Genomic DNA, 19,320 nt, shown 5'->3' with positions numbered 1-19,320 from the left:
GTGTGCATCCAGCACAGAAGAAGAAGGTCATTGGCCGGTTAGCCTTAACTATATAAAGATGGTATCTGTTCTTTCAGACATGTCTCAAAGAACAGATAACGTGGGTGAGTATGCAGCGCTCTAGAATGAAATCTTAATTCAATCAAGACCCTACGCTATCAACAGGCGTTAATATACGTCAACGGGGACAGTTGGAAATGTGTGCCCCGATCGGGACTCGAACACGGGATCTCCTGCTTACTTGGCAAACGCTCTATCCATCTGAGCCACCGAGGGCACAGAGGATAGTGCGACTGCAGGGATTTATCCCTTGCACGCTCCCCGTGAGATTCACATTCCCAACGTAAATGTCCACACACTATATTCGCAGTGCCCCTGCCCACTACACTCATTACTCACGACAGATAATCTTACCGCGTCCCGTAAGAGTTCAGGCAATGCGTGTGCATCCAGCACAGAAGAAGAAGGTCAATGGCCGGTTAGCCTGAACTATATGCAGATGGCATCTGTTGTTTCGGACATGTTAAGGCTAACCGGCTATTGACCTTCTTCTTCTGGGCGGGATGCACGTGCATTGCCCGAAGTCTTGCAGGACTCGGTAAGATTGTCTGTCGCGAGTAATGAGTGTAGTGGGTAGGGGCACTACAAATGGGGGCACTACAAATGTAGTGTGTGGACAATAAGCTGGGAATGTGGGTTTGACGGGGAGCGTGCAAGGGATAAATTCCTGTAGTCGCCCTATCATCTGTGCCCTCGTTGGCTCAGAAGGATAGAGCGTCTGCCATGTAAGCAGGAGATCCTGGGTTCGAGTCCCGGTCCGGGCACACATTTTCAACTGTCCCCGTTGATGTATATCAACGCCTGTCGACAGCTTAGGGCCTTTATTTAATTATCATTTCAGTCTAGTGTTAAGTTGACCTAGACTTACTGACACAAAGGATGTACAGAGTGGATGTATTAAACAACCACAGTTCCAGGCAATTTTCTTCCCAGCGATAAATGACCCTACACTGACAGAAAGACAGAAGACAGGAAGACAGAAAATTAAACTATGGTGGTTCTTTGGCTATCATTTCCACTAATTAATTTGCCTAAATTCCCATGTGCCCTGGTACTCTGTAGAAAGATCCTTCTTTACATTTACGTGTTCTAGATTTCTCCTTCATCACGAGCAGACGTAACGCTAGGAAGAACTTAGAGATGCAGCGTGAGCGGTCGTTTGACGCCGCTGAGGTAGGAGGACAAAAGAAGGAAGAAGAGTATCGTTGACCTGTAAGTACAATGCACTGAAAATACCTACAGATGTATGATGATGCACTTGAGATATGATTGACAGAATTTCTGATGTTGAGCGGTGCTTGGTGGAAAAAATTCTATGAGGGTAAATGAGGTTTTAGGTTCTCAGTACAATGTCTTGTCTAATGTGATGTACGTCAGGGTGTTACAAGGGAAATTCGTCAATGTGTCATTAGTGAATTCAATGGGACAGCTGATTACAAAAACACAATGGGGGATCACCAAAGTCACAGTCACCAACGCAGAATTGGGAATGCGTAATGTATGTGTTTAACAACTTCGCTTTCAAGGCCAGAAATGAGGACATACGTACGATTTTAGCAGCTTACAGAGTAATGTGCGAAATCACCAACAAGAAATGGCAAAAGAAAAATATTTCAATGTGGTTAATGGATGCGAGTCGTGCTGATGTTATTATTAGTTGCACACATACCCGATATGCGAGTGGTGAACAAGTCAATTTGGCTCAAAATCGGTTACAAAGCACGTCAGATGCACAGACTGTAGCAGGTAAAGCTACTCCAATATCACAGACCTCAAGTCACGTAAATGATGGCCACTCTCGTTTTAAGCAGGAACATAGGATAAACACAAATTTATTCGAGACGTATAGGCATGTGGACGTAAGTCCACTTATGCCTTCAAGTACAGACAAAGATTCATCGGGTTTATCAACTTGTACTACCTATTACTTACATAAAGTTCAAAATCGTACAACAGCTGATGGCCAATATACATCTCGCAATTATACTGAAACTCCCGCGGCAACCAATGATTGAAAAATACTCAAATAAGAATTGGCACAAAAAATTTGTGCCACATGATCAGCATCTGTTTTTGCAACAATATCGTCATCTGGAAATGTGTTTTAAAAAAAAACACTGAGTGGATCAGAGGAAACACATGTTTTATTCAGAAACAAGTGTTTTTCACTACTGATTAACTTCTGATGATTTATTTATAAACAAAATTTTGCATTAATAATGATGTATTTTTATTGCACTTCTGAAATCGAAATACATTAATTACTTTCCCAAAATAATATCATTAAATTGACATCCTTCTTATTGGACTCAAGTTCGCAGCCTCTTCTCATAGCTTTGCACGGCCTTCTCTACCTTTTCATTCGACACTGATTCAATTTCTTGAGGAATGATAATTTTGAGGTTATCTATTGAGTGGGGCTTTTTCACACGTACAATTGATTTCTTCAGACTGATCCACAGAAAGAAGTCAGAAACCGATACATTGGGACAGCATCCAGGTCAAGAAACATCGCCGAAACACGAAATGACATTTCCAGTAAACAGTTCTCGAAACGATTCCATGGATACTCTCGCCGTGTGAGCTGTGTCAGTATCCTATTAGAACCACATATCTGTCACGTTCATGTGACTTTCCAATTGACGACGCAAGGAACTCTTTACCTTTTACACGTAGCGCACTAGCCCCATATCGAGTAACTAAAGTTTCTCGCCTTCAAAAAAGTGAAGACCAATGATCCCTATCTTGGAGACACTGCACATCACTGTTACTTTCGAGCTGTGGAGAGGTTTCTGGTAATGTTCACATTAGTTCTGATGCCCTGTGACAACAGTTGTATACATTAACGTGTCCATCAAATTGGAAATGGGTTTTGTCTCTCATCATTATTAGAGTGTCTGCGTCTCCTGTAAAAGTGCTGTCCATTATGCCGTAAATTTTTTTGGGTGGAACTAAATTCCTTTGATTTATCTACTGGATGATTCTTATTTTCCATGGCTGAAATGGCAGGGGTAAAATACAGGGAGCGAAAGGCTATTTACAGTTTGTACAGAAACCAGATGGCAGTTATAAGAGTCGAGGGCCATGAAAGGGAAGCAGTGGTTGGGAAGGGAGTAAGACAGGGTTGTAGCCTCTCCCCAATGTTATTCAATCTGTATATTGAGCAAGCAGTAAAGAAAACAAAAGAAAATTTCGGAGTAGGTATTAAAATCCATGGAGAAGAAATAAAAACTTTGAGGTTCGCCGATGACATTGTAATTCTGTCAGAGACAGCAAAGGACTTGGAAGAGCAGTTGAACGGAATGGATGGTGTCTTGAAGGGAGGATATAAGATTAACACCAACAAAAGCAAAACGAGGATAATGGAATGTAGTCGAATTAAGTCGGGTGATGTTGAGGGAATTAGATTAGGAAATGAGACACTTAAAGTAGTAAAGGAGTTTTGCTATTTGGGGAGCAAAATAACTGATGATGGTCGAAGTAGAGAGGATATAAAATGTAGACTGGCAATGGCAACGAAAGCGTTCCTGAAGAAGAGAAATTTGTTAACATCGAGTATAGATTTAAGTCTCAGGAAGTCATTTCTGAAAGTATTTGTATGGAGTGTAGCCATGTATGGAAGTGAAACATGGACGGTAAATAGTTTGGACAAGAAGAGAATAGAAGCTTTCGAAATGTGGTGCTACAGAAGAATGCTGAAGATTAGATGGGTAGATCACATAACTAATGAGGAAGTATTGAATAGGATTGGGGAGAAGTTTGTGGCACAACTTGACCAGAAGAAGGGATCGGTTGGTAGGACATGTTCTGAGGCATCAAGGGATCACCAATTTAGTATTGGAGGGTAGCGTGGAGGGTAAAAATCGTAGGGGGAGACCAAGAGATGAATACACTAAGCAGATTCAGAAAGATGTAGGTTGCAGTAGGTACTGGGAGATGAAGCTTGCACAGGATAGAGTAGCATGGAGAGCTGCATCAAACCAGTCTCAGGACTGAAGACCACAACAACAACAATGGCTGAGATTTGAGATCGTTATGTAACATGCGTGAGGAGAATGGAAGCGTTACAGCCTGTCGCCCAGAAGATTGTTTCGGATTAGCAAGAACCACCCCTCTCACTCAGTTCATGTTTTCCGGCGTTACAGCTGAATGGGGAACACCAGGTCTTTCCATTTTTTTCTTTTTTCCATCACAGATACAGTACTTCCAAATGCCTCAAACTAACAGTACGCTGTTTCAATCTCGGACTGCACATCAACGTTCGACATTAAAATTCCCACGTGAAAGCCATTGAGCTGTGAATCTCTATCTATAAAAAATTACATCTGTAAAAGAAACTGCTCGACAACGAACACGCGATGCTCTACGTTTCAACGCTTCGTACTGACTGAATCTGCGTTGTCGAGGCCGTCCCCCATACGTCGCCCAAGGTCAGTACCCCCCATACTCCACTGAATACTAGCAGCTTAAAGAACATACGTTTCCTTCGTTCCATCTTACATAATGCCTCTCATACAATAGATGTCACAAGTATTTTGCAACCAGACTTCAAATTATTTCCTCTCCAAAGCATGAGGCTTACACTCCCATAGTGCTCAGAGCCATGAGGCTTACATGTACTTGGATAGCGGGGCACCAAACCCATTACATCACCAAACATGAGAATTCAGATGCACGGGATTTCTTCAAATACTTACGAGACTAATACAGGGTGTCCGAAAAGACTTTCCCCGATTACATAAATTGATAACTCAGGCTAGAAGTAAGATACAAATATGAAACTTGTGTCGAATTGTTTACAACTATCTAAGTTGTTTTTCTATTTTAGGTTCGCAGTACGTAAGTAGTGGATGAGGTGCAGTGCCCAAGAAGCCATGTTAACCAATCAGGAGAAGGCACAGTGTGTCCTGTAGTACCATGAGACACGATCACTAACCACAGTGCAGACACACTTCCATACAACATTTGGAAGGAATCCACCTGATGTCAAGAGCATTAAAGCCTGGTATGAGAAGTTCAAGAACAGAGGATCGGTTGCTGACCTTCAGAGGTCTGGTCGACCAAGAACCTCAGCAACAGGTTGGAAGCTGTAAGGCAGTCTTTTCTGCGAAGTCCGAAGAATTCGGTGCGCAGGGCCTCACGTGAATTACAGATGCCAAAAAGCTCTCTCCATGACATTTTACACAAACGTTTCTTCTTTCGTGCATACAAAGTGCAAATCGTTCAGGCCTTGTTGCCCAATGACAGTACACGTCAAATATGACTCTGCGGTCGAAATGCTGTCACGTATTGAGGACGATGATGGTTATCTCAGACGAATTGCCTTTTCTGACGAAGCAACCTTTTTTGTCAGTGGAGTAGTGAATCGTCATAATGTGCGCATTTGGGGTTCACAACCCCCTGGCTAGGTCATGGAGTGCACCAGAGGCAGTCCAAAGGTGAATGTTTGGTGCGCGCTATGGTACGATCGAATTATCGGACCATTCTTCTTCGCTGAGGCTACCATCACATCTGCAGTGTATCTGGACATGTTGCAACTGTATGCTGTTTCTCAGCTGCTTCAGTGTCACCCCGATGTCTTATTTCAGCAAGACGGTGCACCGCCTCATTGGGGTTTGGACGTCCGTGTCTATCTCGATATGACCTTTCCTGGGCGATGGACTGGTCGTGATGGGCCAAAGGTTTGGCCACCACGCTCTCCTGACATAACCCCATTAGACTTCTTTTTATGGGGTTATGTCAAGGACGAGGTCCATCGAACACGTGTTCCAGATCTTGAAACCCTGAGGCAACGGGTAACCACAGTCGTTGAATCGATCCCTCCAGTGATGTTGGCTAATGTGTGGACGGAAATTGAATATCGCCTAGATGTGCTACGTGCTACCAAGGGTGCTCATGTGGAAGTTTACTGATCTGTGAAAAATACTTTGATAGTTTGTAAACAATTAGACACCAGTTTCATATTTGTATCTTATTTCTAGCCTGAGTTATCAATTTATGTAATCAGGGAAAGACTTTTCGAACACCCTGTATTGGTGACTTCACAAGCTTCAATAAATTACAAATTTCGTCATTTCTTTAACTACTATTTAAATGTCGTATTGTAAAGGTAGACACTAATGATGCATAAGTATTACACACAAGCCGTATTAGATGTAGGGATGGCGGATATCGCTGAAACAATCGGTTTTCGGATATATAGTATTTTTACGCCAGTTTAACCTGGTTGTTAAAACTGCTCAAAATAACTAGTTTCTGTAATTACCGATTTTCAGTATTCTGTTCCTATTATTTCCTGTAATAAACGGAGAAATCGAACAAAGAAAAATAGTAAGTGGTTGAAGACTAGAAAGAATTTACCAGTACCCTCGTATTGATTATAATTACTTGAAACTCGGCTCCAAAATCAAGCTGTAATCAGGGATCATATCGGTATTTGGGCATTACGAATAGTCGGTGCTAAGGCGTGAAAACTGAGGTTGAAGGAGTCTATTGTTCCTGTTAATTTGTCCGTTTTCAAGGGTTACAAGCAGATAAAGGCATATTATGTAGACAAAGGCATCAGATCAGCTTCTTTTTTTTCATTATGAATGAATAGTTAAGTTTTAAATTTATTATTGTCATCATAATTCCCTTCCTCTTTCATTGTTTCACAGAAGTGGTAGACAAATATTTATTCTTTTACAGCAAATGATGCGCGGTAATTCACTGTTACGTCACTTCGTTGAAATATTCCCAGACTAGGATTGGTGCCATTCTGCAGCACAACGATGTCCGCCCACGACAGCGAGAAACTACCATATAGACCAGGTGGGGGCAACTACAGAAAATATTTCAAAATAACTCTATTTTTTAGTATAAAAATTACTTCTCTTTTAATAAAAATTTATTTAAAAACGAAAAATTTTAGCACCGTTGCTATGGCCAATTAACATTTCGTTTTTTTACCCGGATATTTAGTAAACAATAAAAAAACCATGCTGTAACCGAGACGAAACAAATACCGAAAAACCGGTTACTCAGGACCAAAATACCAGTAACAGTTTTATCGGTGGATTTTCCTCATACCTAATTAAGAGGTCGACACAGCAACACAACTTCAGATAAAGGACTACGAGGTTCAAGACTAAGCAAGGTCTAATTACAATAAAGGTTAATATCACACATCATATACCTTATAAGTAAGCATCGCCTTTAAATAGCACGAGCCGAAAAATTTAAACAAAATAGCTTACTTACAAAACAAGTTCTAGCTGCAATCTACATCTGGTTAAGAAAGAATTGATTTTATTTCATGGTCTTTATTTTAACGTTCTTCTTTTCTTTATTATTTCGAACAGTGGCTAGCATTATTTTGACCGAAATGCATAGAAAGTGTCTGAATAGTACAGTGTCAGCAGGTGGATATAAAGGTCAATCCTTGGTCAGTCCCAAAACTTTTATCCACCTCTGGCAACATTTGTCAAGATGAAAAAAGGCGAGTGCATTCTGATTTGGTGTTCATTATGACCTCTACGTCTCCCTATAACTGACAGGGTAATCCCGCTTAAAGATCAAAAGAAGGCAACGGCATACCAAATCCTACAGGATCCTGCCTCGTAATGCACTGAGGTATGCAAACAAACTTTGGCGTCAATGACAGCTTTATTGTATATACTCCACTGTAGAGATGTCGGTCCTGGACATACTGGACATACGAGGGTAATCCCAAAAGTAAGGTCTCCTATTTTTCTTTAAGTATATAGACCTGTTTATTTCTACAATGGTTTACATCAGTTTGCAGTTTGAACATTTAGCTATTTTTTGACATAATCCTCATTTTGGTCGATAAATTTTTGTAGACGCTGTGGCAGTTTTTGTAGGTCCATGTCATACCAGCCCGCCGCCATGCTGTTCAGAAAGTTATGAACCTCTTCTTTCACCTCGTCGTCGGAGCTGAATCGCTTTCCGGCCAAATGTTCTTTTAACTTAGGGAACAGGCGACAGTCACTAGGCGCCAAGTCAGGACTATAGGGTGGGTGGTGATTACGTTCCACTGAAACTGTTGCAGGAGAGCAATGGTTTGCCGAGCGATGTGTGGGCGAGCGTTGTCATGGAGAATGTTTACGCCCTTGCTCAACATTCGTCTTCTCCAGTTCTGAATTGCCCGTTTGCGTTTTTTCAGAGTCTCACAGTACCTGTCAGCGGTAACTGTGGTCCCAGTGGGCACGAAGTTGACCAACAATACCCCTTTCCGATCCCAAAAAACGGTTGTCATGACTTTACCGGCAACCTGTGTTTATTTCAATTTCCGCAGCTTTGGCGAAGAAGGATGCCGCCACTGGCGTAATTGTTGCTTGTTCTCAGGTGTAAAGTGGTATGCCCAGGTTTCGTCATCCATGACAATTCAGTCCACAAAGTTGCCCTGTTCGGCTGCAAGGCGATGAAGAAATGCGCGGGAAGCACCAACTCGTTGCCGCATGTGGTTCTCAGTCAGCATGCGTGGCACCCATCTTGTGCACACCTTCCGGTAATTCAATGTTTCTGTTAAAATTTTGTGACCGGTGCTTCGGGAAACCTCAGGAACCAACGTGCAGAGATCATCCAGGGACAAAGCGCCTCAGCGTGGCGTGCACATGTTTACACACAGCGCGTGAAGCACTCTTCATAACAGTGTGACCAACTGCCACACTAACAGAGTTCTATACTTATAAAAAAAAATAGGAGACCTTACTTTTTGGATTACCCTCGTATTTGTCTGCTGGCTACACACATTCAATAGATTTAACGGCATACACCATTCCTAGCAGGCTGGATATTCGCAACAGAGCATATATATGCATATACAGGGTGATCAAAAAGTCAGTATAAATTTGAAAAGTGAATAAATCACTGAATAATGTAGATAGAAAGGTACAAATTGACACACATGCTTGGAATGACATAGGGTTTTATTAGAACCAAAAAAATACAAAAATTCAAAAATGTCCGACAGATGGCGCTTCTCTGATAGAATAGCAATAATTAGCATAACAAAGTAAGACAAAGCAAAGATGATGTTATTTACAGGAAATAATCAATATGTCCACCATCATTCCTCAACAATAGCTGTAGTCGAGGAATAATGTTGTGAACAGCCCTATAAAGCATGTCCGGAGTTGTGGTGAGGCATTGGCGTCGGATGTTGTCTTTCAGCATCCCTAGAGATGTCGGTCGATTACGATACATTTGCGACTTCAGGTAACCCCAAAGCCAATAATCGCACGGACTGAGGTCTGGGGACCTGGGAGGCCAAGCATGACGAAAGTGGCGGCTGAGCACACGATCATCACCAAACGATGCGCGCAAGAGATCTTTCACGCGTCTAGCAATATGAGGTGGTTCTAATAAAACCCCATGTCATTCCAAGCACGTGTGACAATTTTTACCTCTCTATCTACATTATTCCGTGGTTTACTTAGTTTTCAAATTTATACTGACTTTTTGATCACCCAGCACATATGTGTCGCTGGATAATTACAACACGAACCCATTTCTCAGTCCCAACCGTTCGTGTACCACTAACCTCAGTTTCTTCCTCTTCTGATTCCTCCACTGGTCGAGGTGCCAAAAGATCTTCTGTGGAATCCACCTTCTTCTTCATTTCAAATTCGATTTTCCCTGCCAACAAAGACCATAAGTTTTAGTTCGTTATTGTACGTCATCCACAATGTGCAAAAGAACAAGAAACGAAAATCACAGTATGAAAAAAAAGTAAAAAATTCTGCAGTTATTGGCTTGATCGTATTGATTATTACTGAAAAGCGATGTGTAAAGGAAAACTGTCTAAAACTTTTGGCGAATGCGTACTAAAATAGCTTAAATTGGAGATTACACATTACAGATTATCTTATACGTTTAATTTCAGAAACATTTTCTCTCTGAGTAATTGACTCTAATACTTTCCACTCATTGTTTATTAATCCCATTCCGTATGTTACGACAAGCTTTGGAAATTCTACTTTTACAACAGCTTTTCTCACTGCAAAGTAACTAACTATGCTATGGCGACTATACAGGCTGTCCCAAAGTCCAGGGTAAAATTTATAGACACAGTATAGCATCCTACACAGTGGAATTTTGAGACAAGGAGCCAATGATTAAAACGGTATACTTGAAGCGGTATGAAGTGTTCAATGGATAATTCGTGTGACGCACTTTGTCGAAGGGTGCTTAACTCACAAAAAAAGAAACAACTGCCACAGTGATGTTGGGACGGTGCCTTGAAAAACAAGAGACAACAGTCTGTGATGTATCTACGGTGGGACCATCATATGTAACAATAACTTGCAGAAACGCTTTTTAATATTTGGCGTAGTAGGATGTAATTCCCGCAAGTTGTGGTCCACTGCTCGTGGTCTAGTGGCTGGTTACTGTTGCTGCCTCTACAGCGTAAAGTCCTGGAACCGATTTCCGTCCCGGTCAGGATTTTCTTCACTCAGGAGCTGGGTGTTTCTGTTGTCCTAATTATTACATCTAATCTTCACCGGTGAGAAATTCGCTGAAGTGGTGTCGAATAGAAAGACTTGCACCGGGCAGCCATCCCAGAGGTGTCGCCTGGCCAATAATGTCACGCGATCATTTTATTTCCAGAAAGTCGTACAAATGCACACAGAAGATTTTCACAACCGGCGTCATCGTTTTTGGAACATGTTATCCTGAAAATAATTTCCAAGCTTTAGTTTGCCAAAGTTCTTGACAAAGAATTATTCACAGAGTAGACACTGAGGAAATGGTGTTGGAACACTTGGGAGAAGATGTATCAAAAGCACCCATCAACTTAACTGTGAAGTTCACACATCGAAGAATACAGTGTAGAGAGTGCTGTTGGACCAGCACGTACACCATTACCATAAACAACGTGTGTAAGGAATAGGACCAGATGACATCAGACCAAAGAACACTGCTATCAATGGATTATGTTGTAATACATGCACTGTCACTGGTACTTGTCACTTGGACTTGTTGCTGATAGCTCAAGGTGTTTGCTACAAAGTGTAACTTGCTTATATCAATAAAAATTAAATCTCCGACTATTAATTCCTTATCTCACAGCAATCAGTTTAGGATTGTCTACTGTAGTCACTATTTTGTGACATCCAATATACGGAGTACATTTGAGGGCGACGGGTAAAAGTGAATTTTTAATTTGTACGCCGTCTTTCTCACGCGAGCATGGCAACTAATTTTGTGGTCAGCCAGAAAGCGAAGGGAGACACCTCTGGCCGTAATAACGGCCTTGATACGCCTTGGCATTGAGTCAAACAGACCTTGGATGGCGTGTACATGCAGCTTCAACACGATACCACAGTTCATCAAGAGTAGTGACTGGCGTATTGTGACTAGCCAGTTGCTCGGCCACCATTCACCAAACGTTTTCAATTGGTGAGAGATCTGGAGAATGTGCTGGCCAGGGCAGCAGTCGAACATTTTATGTATCCAGAAAGGCCCGTACAGGACCTGCAACATGCGATCGTGCATTATCCTGCTGAAATGTAGGGTTTCGCAGGGATCGAATGAAGGGTAGAGCCACGGGTCGTAACACATCTGAAATGTAACGTCCACTGCTCAAAGTGCCGTCAATGCGAACAAGAGGTGACGGAGACGTGTAACCAATGGCACCCCATACCATCACGCGGGGTGATACGCCAGTATGGCGATGACGAATACACGCTTCCAATGCGCCCTCACCGCGATGTCGCCAAACACGGATACGACCATCATGATGCTGTAAACAGAACCTGGATTCATCCGAAAAAATTACGTTTTGCCGTTCGTGCACCCAGGTTCGTGGTTGAGTACACCATCGCAGGCGCTCCTGTCTGTGATGCAGCGTCGAGGGTAACCGCAGCCATGGTCTCCGACTTGATTGACCATGCTGCTGCAAACGACGTCGAACTGTTCGTGCAGATGCTTTTTGCCTTGCAAACGCCCTCATCTGTTGACTCAGGGATCGAGGCGTGACTGCACGATCCGTTACAGCCATGCAGATAAGATGCCTGTCATCTCGACTGCTAGTGATACGAGGCCGTTGGGATCCAGCACGGCGTTCCGTACTACCCTCTTGAACCCACCGATTCCATGTTCTGCTAACAGTCATTGGATCTCGACCAACGCGAGCAGCAATGTCGCGATACGATAAACCGCAATCACGATAGGCTACAATCCGACCTTTATCAAAGTCGGAAACGTGATCGTACGCATTTCTCCTCCTTACACAAGGCATCGCAACAACGTTTCACCAAACAACGTCGGTCAACTGCTGTTTGTGTATGAGAAATCGGTTGGATACTTTCCTCATGTCAGCACGTTGTAGGTGTCGCCACCGGCGCCAACCTTGTGTGAATGCTGTGAAAAGCTAATCATTTGTATGTCACAGCATCTTCTTCCTGTCGGTTAAATTTCGCGTCTGTAGCACGTCATCTTCGTGGTGTAACAATTTTAATGGCCAGTAGTGTATAAAGTTCCAATCAAAATTGTATTGCGTAAAGTTTCTAACATACAATACTTGGAAATTCACTATTGGCAATTGAAAGCAAATCTTTCTATTCTAACAGCACATTTAGCAGTTCAGAGGCGACCTCTAAGGTACGTTCCTACCAGATTGTCTTTCTCCCCGACTAAAATTACTGAAATGAAAGTTTTCAGTAAATGTCAAAATTAATACTCGCCATGAACGTGGAAATAAAGTCACCACTTGCCATGTCGAATTGTAATTCACACGGACGGCACATTATCAGTTACTTTGGCGAATTCTAAGCGATCCAGGACGCTGTACAATCCTCGCGAGTTCACTATCCGTTTTTACCGCAAAATACGCACTTTGTCATCCGAGGCGGAGCGCGTCCCGACGTTTGACAGACGTGGATCTTACCGCAGCTGAGTGGAGGTGAACCTTATTACTGCTTGCTTGCTTTGTGTCATCTCCTAGCTGCAGCTTCGTTAGGTTGAAGGGTTAGCAGGTCTACTTGCTTTTCCTCCTCCTCCCTCTGGTTGATTTCCAGTTCATCGCGTCTTGGTTTGTTTCTTCTGGTTTGACAATTTTCCTTTTCCTCCCTCTTGCTGCCTGAGCAGCGTTGCTACTGAAAGTCTGTCCACCTCGTTGTCTCTCGCCAGTGTATCTGGTTTCCCAGATTCCTGATGAGAGGATTCGTAGATCTTCTCGTGTCGGCATAGAAAAGTCTCGCCGACTACTTGAAGCAGTCCTTCAGCATCGGCATGCCCGTTAGCCGATGTAGTTCGGCCGTGCTGAAGCATTCACCCACACCACGGCAGCGTATTCCAGCACGGGCCTAATAAGTGCCGCCGGCCGGAGTGACCGTGCGGTTCTGGGCGCTACGGTCTGGAGCCGAGCGACCGCTACGGTCGCAGGTTCGAATCCTGCCTCGGGCGTGGATGTGTGTGATGTCCTTAGGTTAGTTAGGTTTAATTAGTTCTGAGTTCTAGGCGACTGATGACCTCAGAAGTTAAATCGCATAGTGCTCACAAGGGAACCTCCCCATCGCACCCCCCTCAGATTTAGTTATAAGTTGGCACAGTGGATAGGCCTTGAAAAACTGAACACAGATCAATCGAGAAAACAGGAAGAAGTTGTGTGGAACTATGAAAAACATTAGTAAAATATACAAACTGAGTAGTCCATTCTCAAGATAGGCAACATCAAGGACAATGGGAGTCAAGGAGCGCCGTGGTCCCGTGGTTAGCGAGAGCAGCTACAGAACGAGAGATCCCAGGTTCAAGTCTTCCCTCGAGTGAAAAGTTTAATTTTTTATTTTCAGTTTATGTGACAAACTCTTATGTTTTCATCACTCTTTTGGGAGTGATTATCACATCCACAAGAAAACCTAAATTGGGCAAGGTAGAAGAATCTTTTTACCCATTCGCCAAGTGTACAAGTTAGGTGGGTCGTCAACATATTCCTGTCATGTGACGCACATGCCGTCACCAGTGTCGTATAGAATGTATCAGAGGTGCTTTCCTGTGGAGGAATCGGTTGACCTATGACCTTGCGATCAAATGTTTTCCTGTGGAGGAATCGGTTGATCTATGACCTTGCGATCAAATGTTTTCGGTTCCCATTGGAGAGGCACGTCCTATTGTCTACTAATGGCACGGTTTTGCGGTGCGGTCGCAAAACACAGACAGTAAACTTATTAGAGTGAACAGAGACGTCAATGAACGAACAGACAGATCATAACTTTGCGAAAATAAAGAAAGTAAAATTTTCAGTCGAGGGAAGACTTGAACAAAGGACCTCTCATTCCGCAGCTACTCACGTTAACCACAGGACCACGGTGCTCTTGATCTCACATTCTCCTTGATGTTGCCTATCTTACGCATGGAGTACCCAGTTTGTATATTTTGCTTATTTTTTTCATAGTTCCACACAACTTCTTCCTGTTTTCTCGATTGATTTGTGTTCAGGTTTTCAAGACCTATCCAGTGTGCCAACTTATAACTAAATCTGAGGGGGGTGCGATGGGGAGGTTCCCTTGTCAGAGCCATTTTTTTTAATAAGTGCCAGATGTAGCGTCTTTCCACTGTGTGGAGACAGTGTGGTCGTGGGATTGAGGAAGCGGTAGAGAAGGCGCTTTCTGCCAAACGCCTTACCTCGTATTTCGGTGATGTGCATCTTCCACGTAAGGAGCCGATCCAGTGTTACACCCAGGTAGCGGCCGGTGTTCGACCATTGAAGAGGGCCTCTCGTGGCTCTTACCGTGGCTGAGTGGAAGTGAACCTTTCTACTGCCTCTCAGTCTTCATTTACGAGGGTCACTCCAAAAGAAATGCACACTAGTTTTGTAAAAATACAGTTTTCATTCTGCATGCGTGAAAGTTTTACAGTGTGTAGATAGATCCTTCCCGCTTCTTTTCAAACTTAGTTCAACCTGTTCCCCTGAGTGGCGCCGTCTCAGCATGTCTTCAAGATGGCTGCTACACTTGACGTTCGTCAGAAGCAACGTGCTGTCGTAGAATTCCTGTGCTGTGAAAACGAGACAATGGGAAACATCCACAAGAGGTTGAAAAAGGTGTACGGAGATGCTGCTGTCGATCGCTGTACAGTTAGTCGGTGGGCAAGCAGGTTGCGTGATGAAAGCGGGCACGGCAATATTGAGGACTGTCCTCTCAGCGGCAGGCTCGTAGTACACACACTCCAGACAATGTGCAGAGAGTTAACGAATTGGTTACTGCTGACAGACGCATCACAATGAACGAATTGTCACGCTACGTTGGGATAGGGGAAGGCAGTATTTGCAGAATACTGAAAGTGTTGGCGTTAAAAAGCGTTGTGCCAGGTGGGTTCCCAGGATGTTGACAATGGCTCACAAAGAAACAGGAAAAACGGTATGCAGAGAACTTTTGGAACAGTACGAGAATGGTGGAGCTGAATTTCTTGGAAGAATTGTGACAGGTGATGAAACATGGCTCCATCATTTTTCACCAGAGACGAAAAGGCATTCAATGGAGCGGCATCATGCAAATTCACCCAAGAAAAAAAAAAATTCAAAACCACACCTTCTGCTGGAAAAGTTGCGGCTACGGTGCTTTTCGATTCCGAAGGACTCTTGCTTGTGGACATCATGCCAAGTGGAACCACAATAAATTCTGATGCATATGTGACGACACTGAAGAAACTTCAGGCTCGACTGAGTCGTGTTCGTCTACATCGGCAAAAGCAGGATGGTTTGCTGTTGCACTTCGATGCACGGCCACACGTCAGTCAAAAAACTATGAAAGCGGTCACAAAACTCGAATGGACAAGGCTGAAACACCCGCCTTACAGTCTTGACATGGCTCCATGTGACCGAGGGCTGTTTTTCTTTCAATTGTGACTATCATCTCTTTGGGAAACTCAAAGACTCTCTTCGTGGAACAAGGTTTGAAGATGATGGCTCCCTTGTGCACGCTGCCAAACAGTGGCTTCAACAGGTTGGTCCAGAATTGTACCGTGCGTGTATACAGGCGCTGGTTCCAAGATGGCGTAAGGCAGTTGAGAGGGATGGAAATTATGGGGAGAAATGAAAATATTGTTCCTATAGAATGTATCTACACACTGTAAAACATTCAAACATGTAGAATAAACGATTGATTAAAAAAAAAAAGAAAAACAGTGTGCATTTCTTTTGGAGGGACCCTCATATATACGTGTCGGAGCGGACGGCTGAGGGACCCTCATATATACGTGTCGGAGCGGACGGCTGAGGGACCATGTGTTGTCTACGGCTATCTGCATACTGCAGCAGCCTCCGAACGACCGCTTTCTCGGGCACATAACCTTTAATAACATAATTGGAAATTACTCCAGAGACCTCTTAATTTTTGTTTGTATTCAGTTGTTTGAAATCACCGAAAAAGTTTCAGCTCGCTAGAATGAAAACTTCGTCTTTTAGAATTTTTATAGTGGAACTAACGGTAGATCGTTACCTCTCAACCACACCTTTACTAACACTATACCAGCTGTTACTAATACTAGAACTCTCAAATTTGGTATAGCTTTATCATTTGGTATGTTTTATCATTCACTTTAACCAAAATTGTCTATCATTAGTATTACAAAAAAATGGCTCTGAGCACTATGGGACTTAACTGCTGATCATCAGTCTCCTAGAACTTAGAACTATTTAAACCTAACTAACCTAAGGACATCACACACATCCATGCCCAAGGCAGGATTCGAACCTGCGACCGTAGCGGACGCGCGGTTCCAGACTGTAGCGCCTAGAACTGCTCGGCCACCCCGGCCGGCATTAGTATTACAGGTACTTAATGTACAACAATTGGGTACATTTTAGTTACAAAATTTGTTTTCACTTAATTACTCAAAAACTACAAGAGATAGCTTAACGTGGTCTTTCATTTATTATTTTTGGGGTGAACTGAAGCATAAAACAAATTTTCCTGCTTTTAAATCCATTATTTAGCTCTTCTGATTTTTCCTAAAAACGTGGATTCCGGCGTTAATTTTTGTTATATGGTTTTGGGAACCTGCACCACTTATTTATGAGCTCTAACTGCACCTTCTGACCAAATTCTGGCTTTCTAGCTTCATTATTTAGCGCCAGTTATTTTGCTATTAAAACAGCATTTGTACGTAAACTGTCAAGTCTAGAACATAAAGACTTGGTGTTTGGAACATTATAACACTAAACTATATTTTAACAAAGTTTTAAACGTAAATTTTGATTTTAAATTTCATACTTGGCGCGCTACGTGCAGGCGCGTTAAGGTGACGTGGCGCTACTAGCAGTGAACTGGGATAAGTCCTGGCACACTCGCTCGCATCTGTATCTCACACACGATATAGCGCTTCGCTTGCTTCACATTCTTCAGCTTCCTGTGGACAGTTGTTTAAAACATCTTTCCTTCTTTATGAAGTCTGTCGTTATGAGTCTCACAGAATTTGGAAACAACACAGTGTTAATACATGTCAAATTATGATTTAAAGTGCCTCCACTATTTGGTACTTATGAAGACTGGTATAGAAAGAGCAAATTAAGTAGTGTTGTGGTTACACAAGAAGCTGATAGTCATAACAGAAAAGTGAGGAATGATGATGTGAGTTTGAAGTTATCTGAACCTGTAGATAGTGTGATAATGAATACCACTATTGGATATTGTACTAAAATGTTACTATTAATTCATTCCAAACTCTCACGATAGCAGAAAGCGTTTTCGACTTCAGTTCTGGTTAAGGGGGCACTATGACCGCTGGATATATCAAGTTATAAACTTTCTTCACAAGACGCCAGTAGAATAGAAACGAGGCAACACAAAAAAAAATCAGTAACATTTATTGGTAACGATAATACACAATTGTTCTTAACTTCGGTAACAGTTTGATACGTTTCATTTGAAGTGTATACCTAATTCAAAGATATCTAAATAACTTTGCTGCCTCTTGGCAGTTCATAATTTAGTCATGATGACTGTAAGTACACTCCTGGAAATGGAAAAAAAAACACATTGACACCGGTGTGTCAGACCCACCATACTTGCTCCGGACACTGCGAGAGGGCTGTACAAGCAATGATCACACGCACGGCACAGCGGACACACCAGGAGCCGCGGTGTTGGCCGTCGAATGGCGCTAGCTGCGCAGCATTTGTGCACCGCCGCCGTCAGTGTCAGCCAGTTTGCCGTGGCATACGGAGCTCCATCGCAGTCTTTAACACTGGTAGCATGCCGCGACAGCGTGGACGTGAACCGTATGTGCAGTTGACGGACTTTGAGCGAGGGCGTATAGTGGGCATGCGGGAGGCCGGGTGGACGTACCGCCGAATTGCTCAACACGTGGGGCGTGAGGTCTCCACAGTACATCGATGTTGTCGCCAGTGGTCGGCGGAAGGTGCACGTGCCCGTCGACCTGGGACCGGACCGCAGCGGCGCACGGATGCACGCCAAGACCGTAGGATCCTACGCAGTGCCGTAGGGGACCGCACCGCCACTTCCCAGCAAATTAGGGACACTGTTGCTCCTGGGGTATCGGCGAGGACCATTCGCAACCGTCTCCATGAAGCTGGGCTACGGTCCCGCACACCGTTAGGCCGTCTTCCGCTCACGCCCCAACATCGTGCAGCCCGCCTCCAGTGGTGTCGCGACAGGCGTGAATGGAGGGACGAATGGAGACGTGTCGTCTTCAGCGATGAGAGTCGCTTCTGCCTTGCTGCCAATGATGGTCGTATGCGTGTTTGGCGCCGTGCAGGTGAGCGCCACACTCAGGACTGCATACGACCGAGGCACACAGGGCCAACACCCGGCATCATGGTGTGGGGAGCGATCTCCTACACTGGGCGTACACCACTGGTGATCGTCGAGGGGACACTGAATAGTGCACGGTACATCCAAACCGTCATCGAACCCATCGTTCTACCATTCCTAGACCGGCAAGGGAACTTGCTGTTCCAACAGGACAATGCACGTCCGCATGTATCCCGTGCCACCCAACGTGCTCTAGAAGGTGTAAGTCAAATACCCTGGCCAGCAAGATCTCCGGATCTGTCCCCCATTGAGCATGTTTGGGACTGGATGAAGCGTCGTCTCACGCGGTCTGCACGTCCAGCACGAACGCTGGTCCAACTGAGGCGCCAGGTGGAAATGGCATGGCAAGCCGTTCCACAGGACTACATCCAGCATCTCTACGATCGTCTCCATGGGAGAATAGCAGCCTGTATTGCTGCGAAAGGTGGATATACACTGTACTAGTGCCGACATTGTGCATGCTCTGTTGCTTGTGTCTATGTGC

General features: G+C 43.8%; 1 protein-coding gene across 1 annotated transcript in view; it reads right to left on the bottom strand.

The window, feature by feature from the left end:
- Positions 1-19,320, bottom strand: part of LOC126204261 (cilia- and flagella-associated protein 251-like) — a 181,378-nt gene that overhangs the window by 91,621 nt on the left and 70,437 nt on the right. Inside the window, exon 4 of the mRNA XM_049938651.1 lies at positions 9,605-9,699. Coding sequence (XP_049794608.1) covers positions 9,605-9,699 — 95 coding nt within the window. The remainder of the gene's footprint in view (positions 1-9,604; positions 9,700-19,320) is intronic.

This window comes from Schistocerca nitens, chromosome 9, assembly GCF_023898315.1.
Source record: "Schistocerca nitens isolate TAMUIC-IGC-003100 chromosome 9, iqSchNite1.1, whole genome shotgun sequence".
Classification (NCBI taxonomy): Eukaryota; Metazoa; Arthropoda; class Insecta; order Orthoptera; family Acrididae; genus Schistocerca; species Schistocerca nitens.
This window is presented reverse-complemented; position numbering and strand designations above follow the sequence as displayed.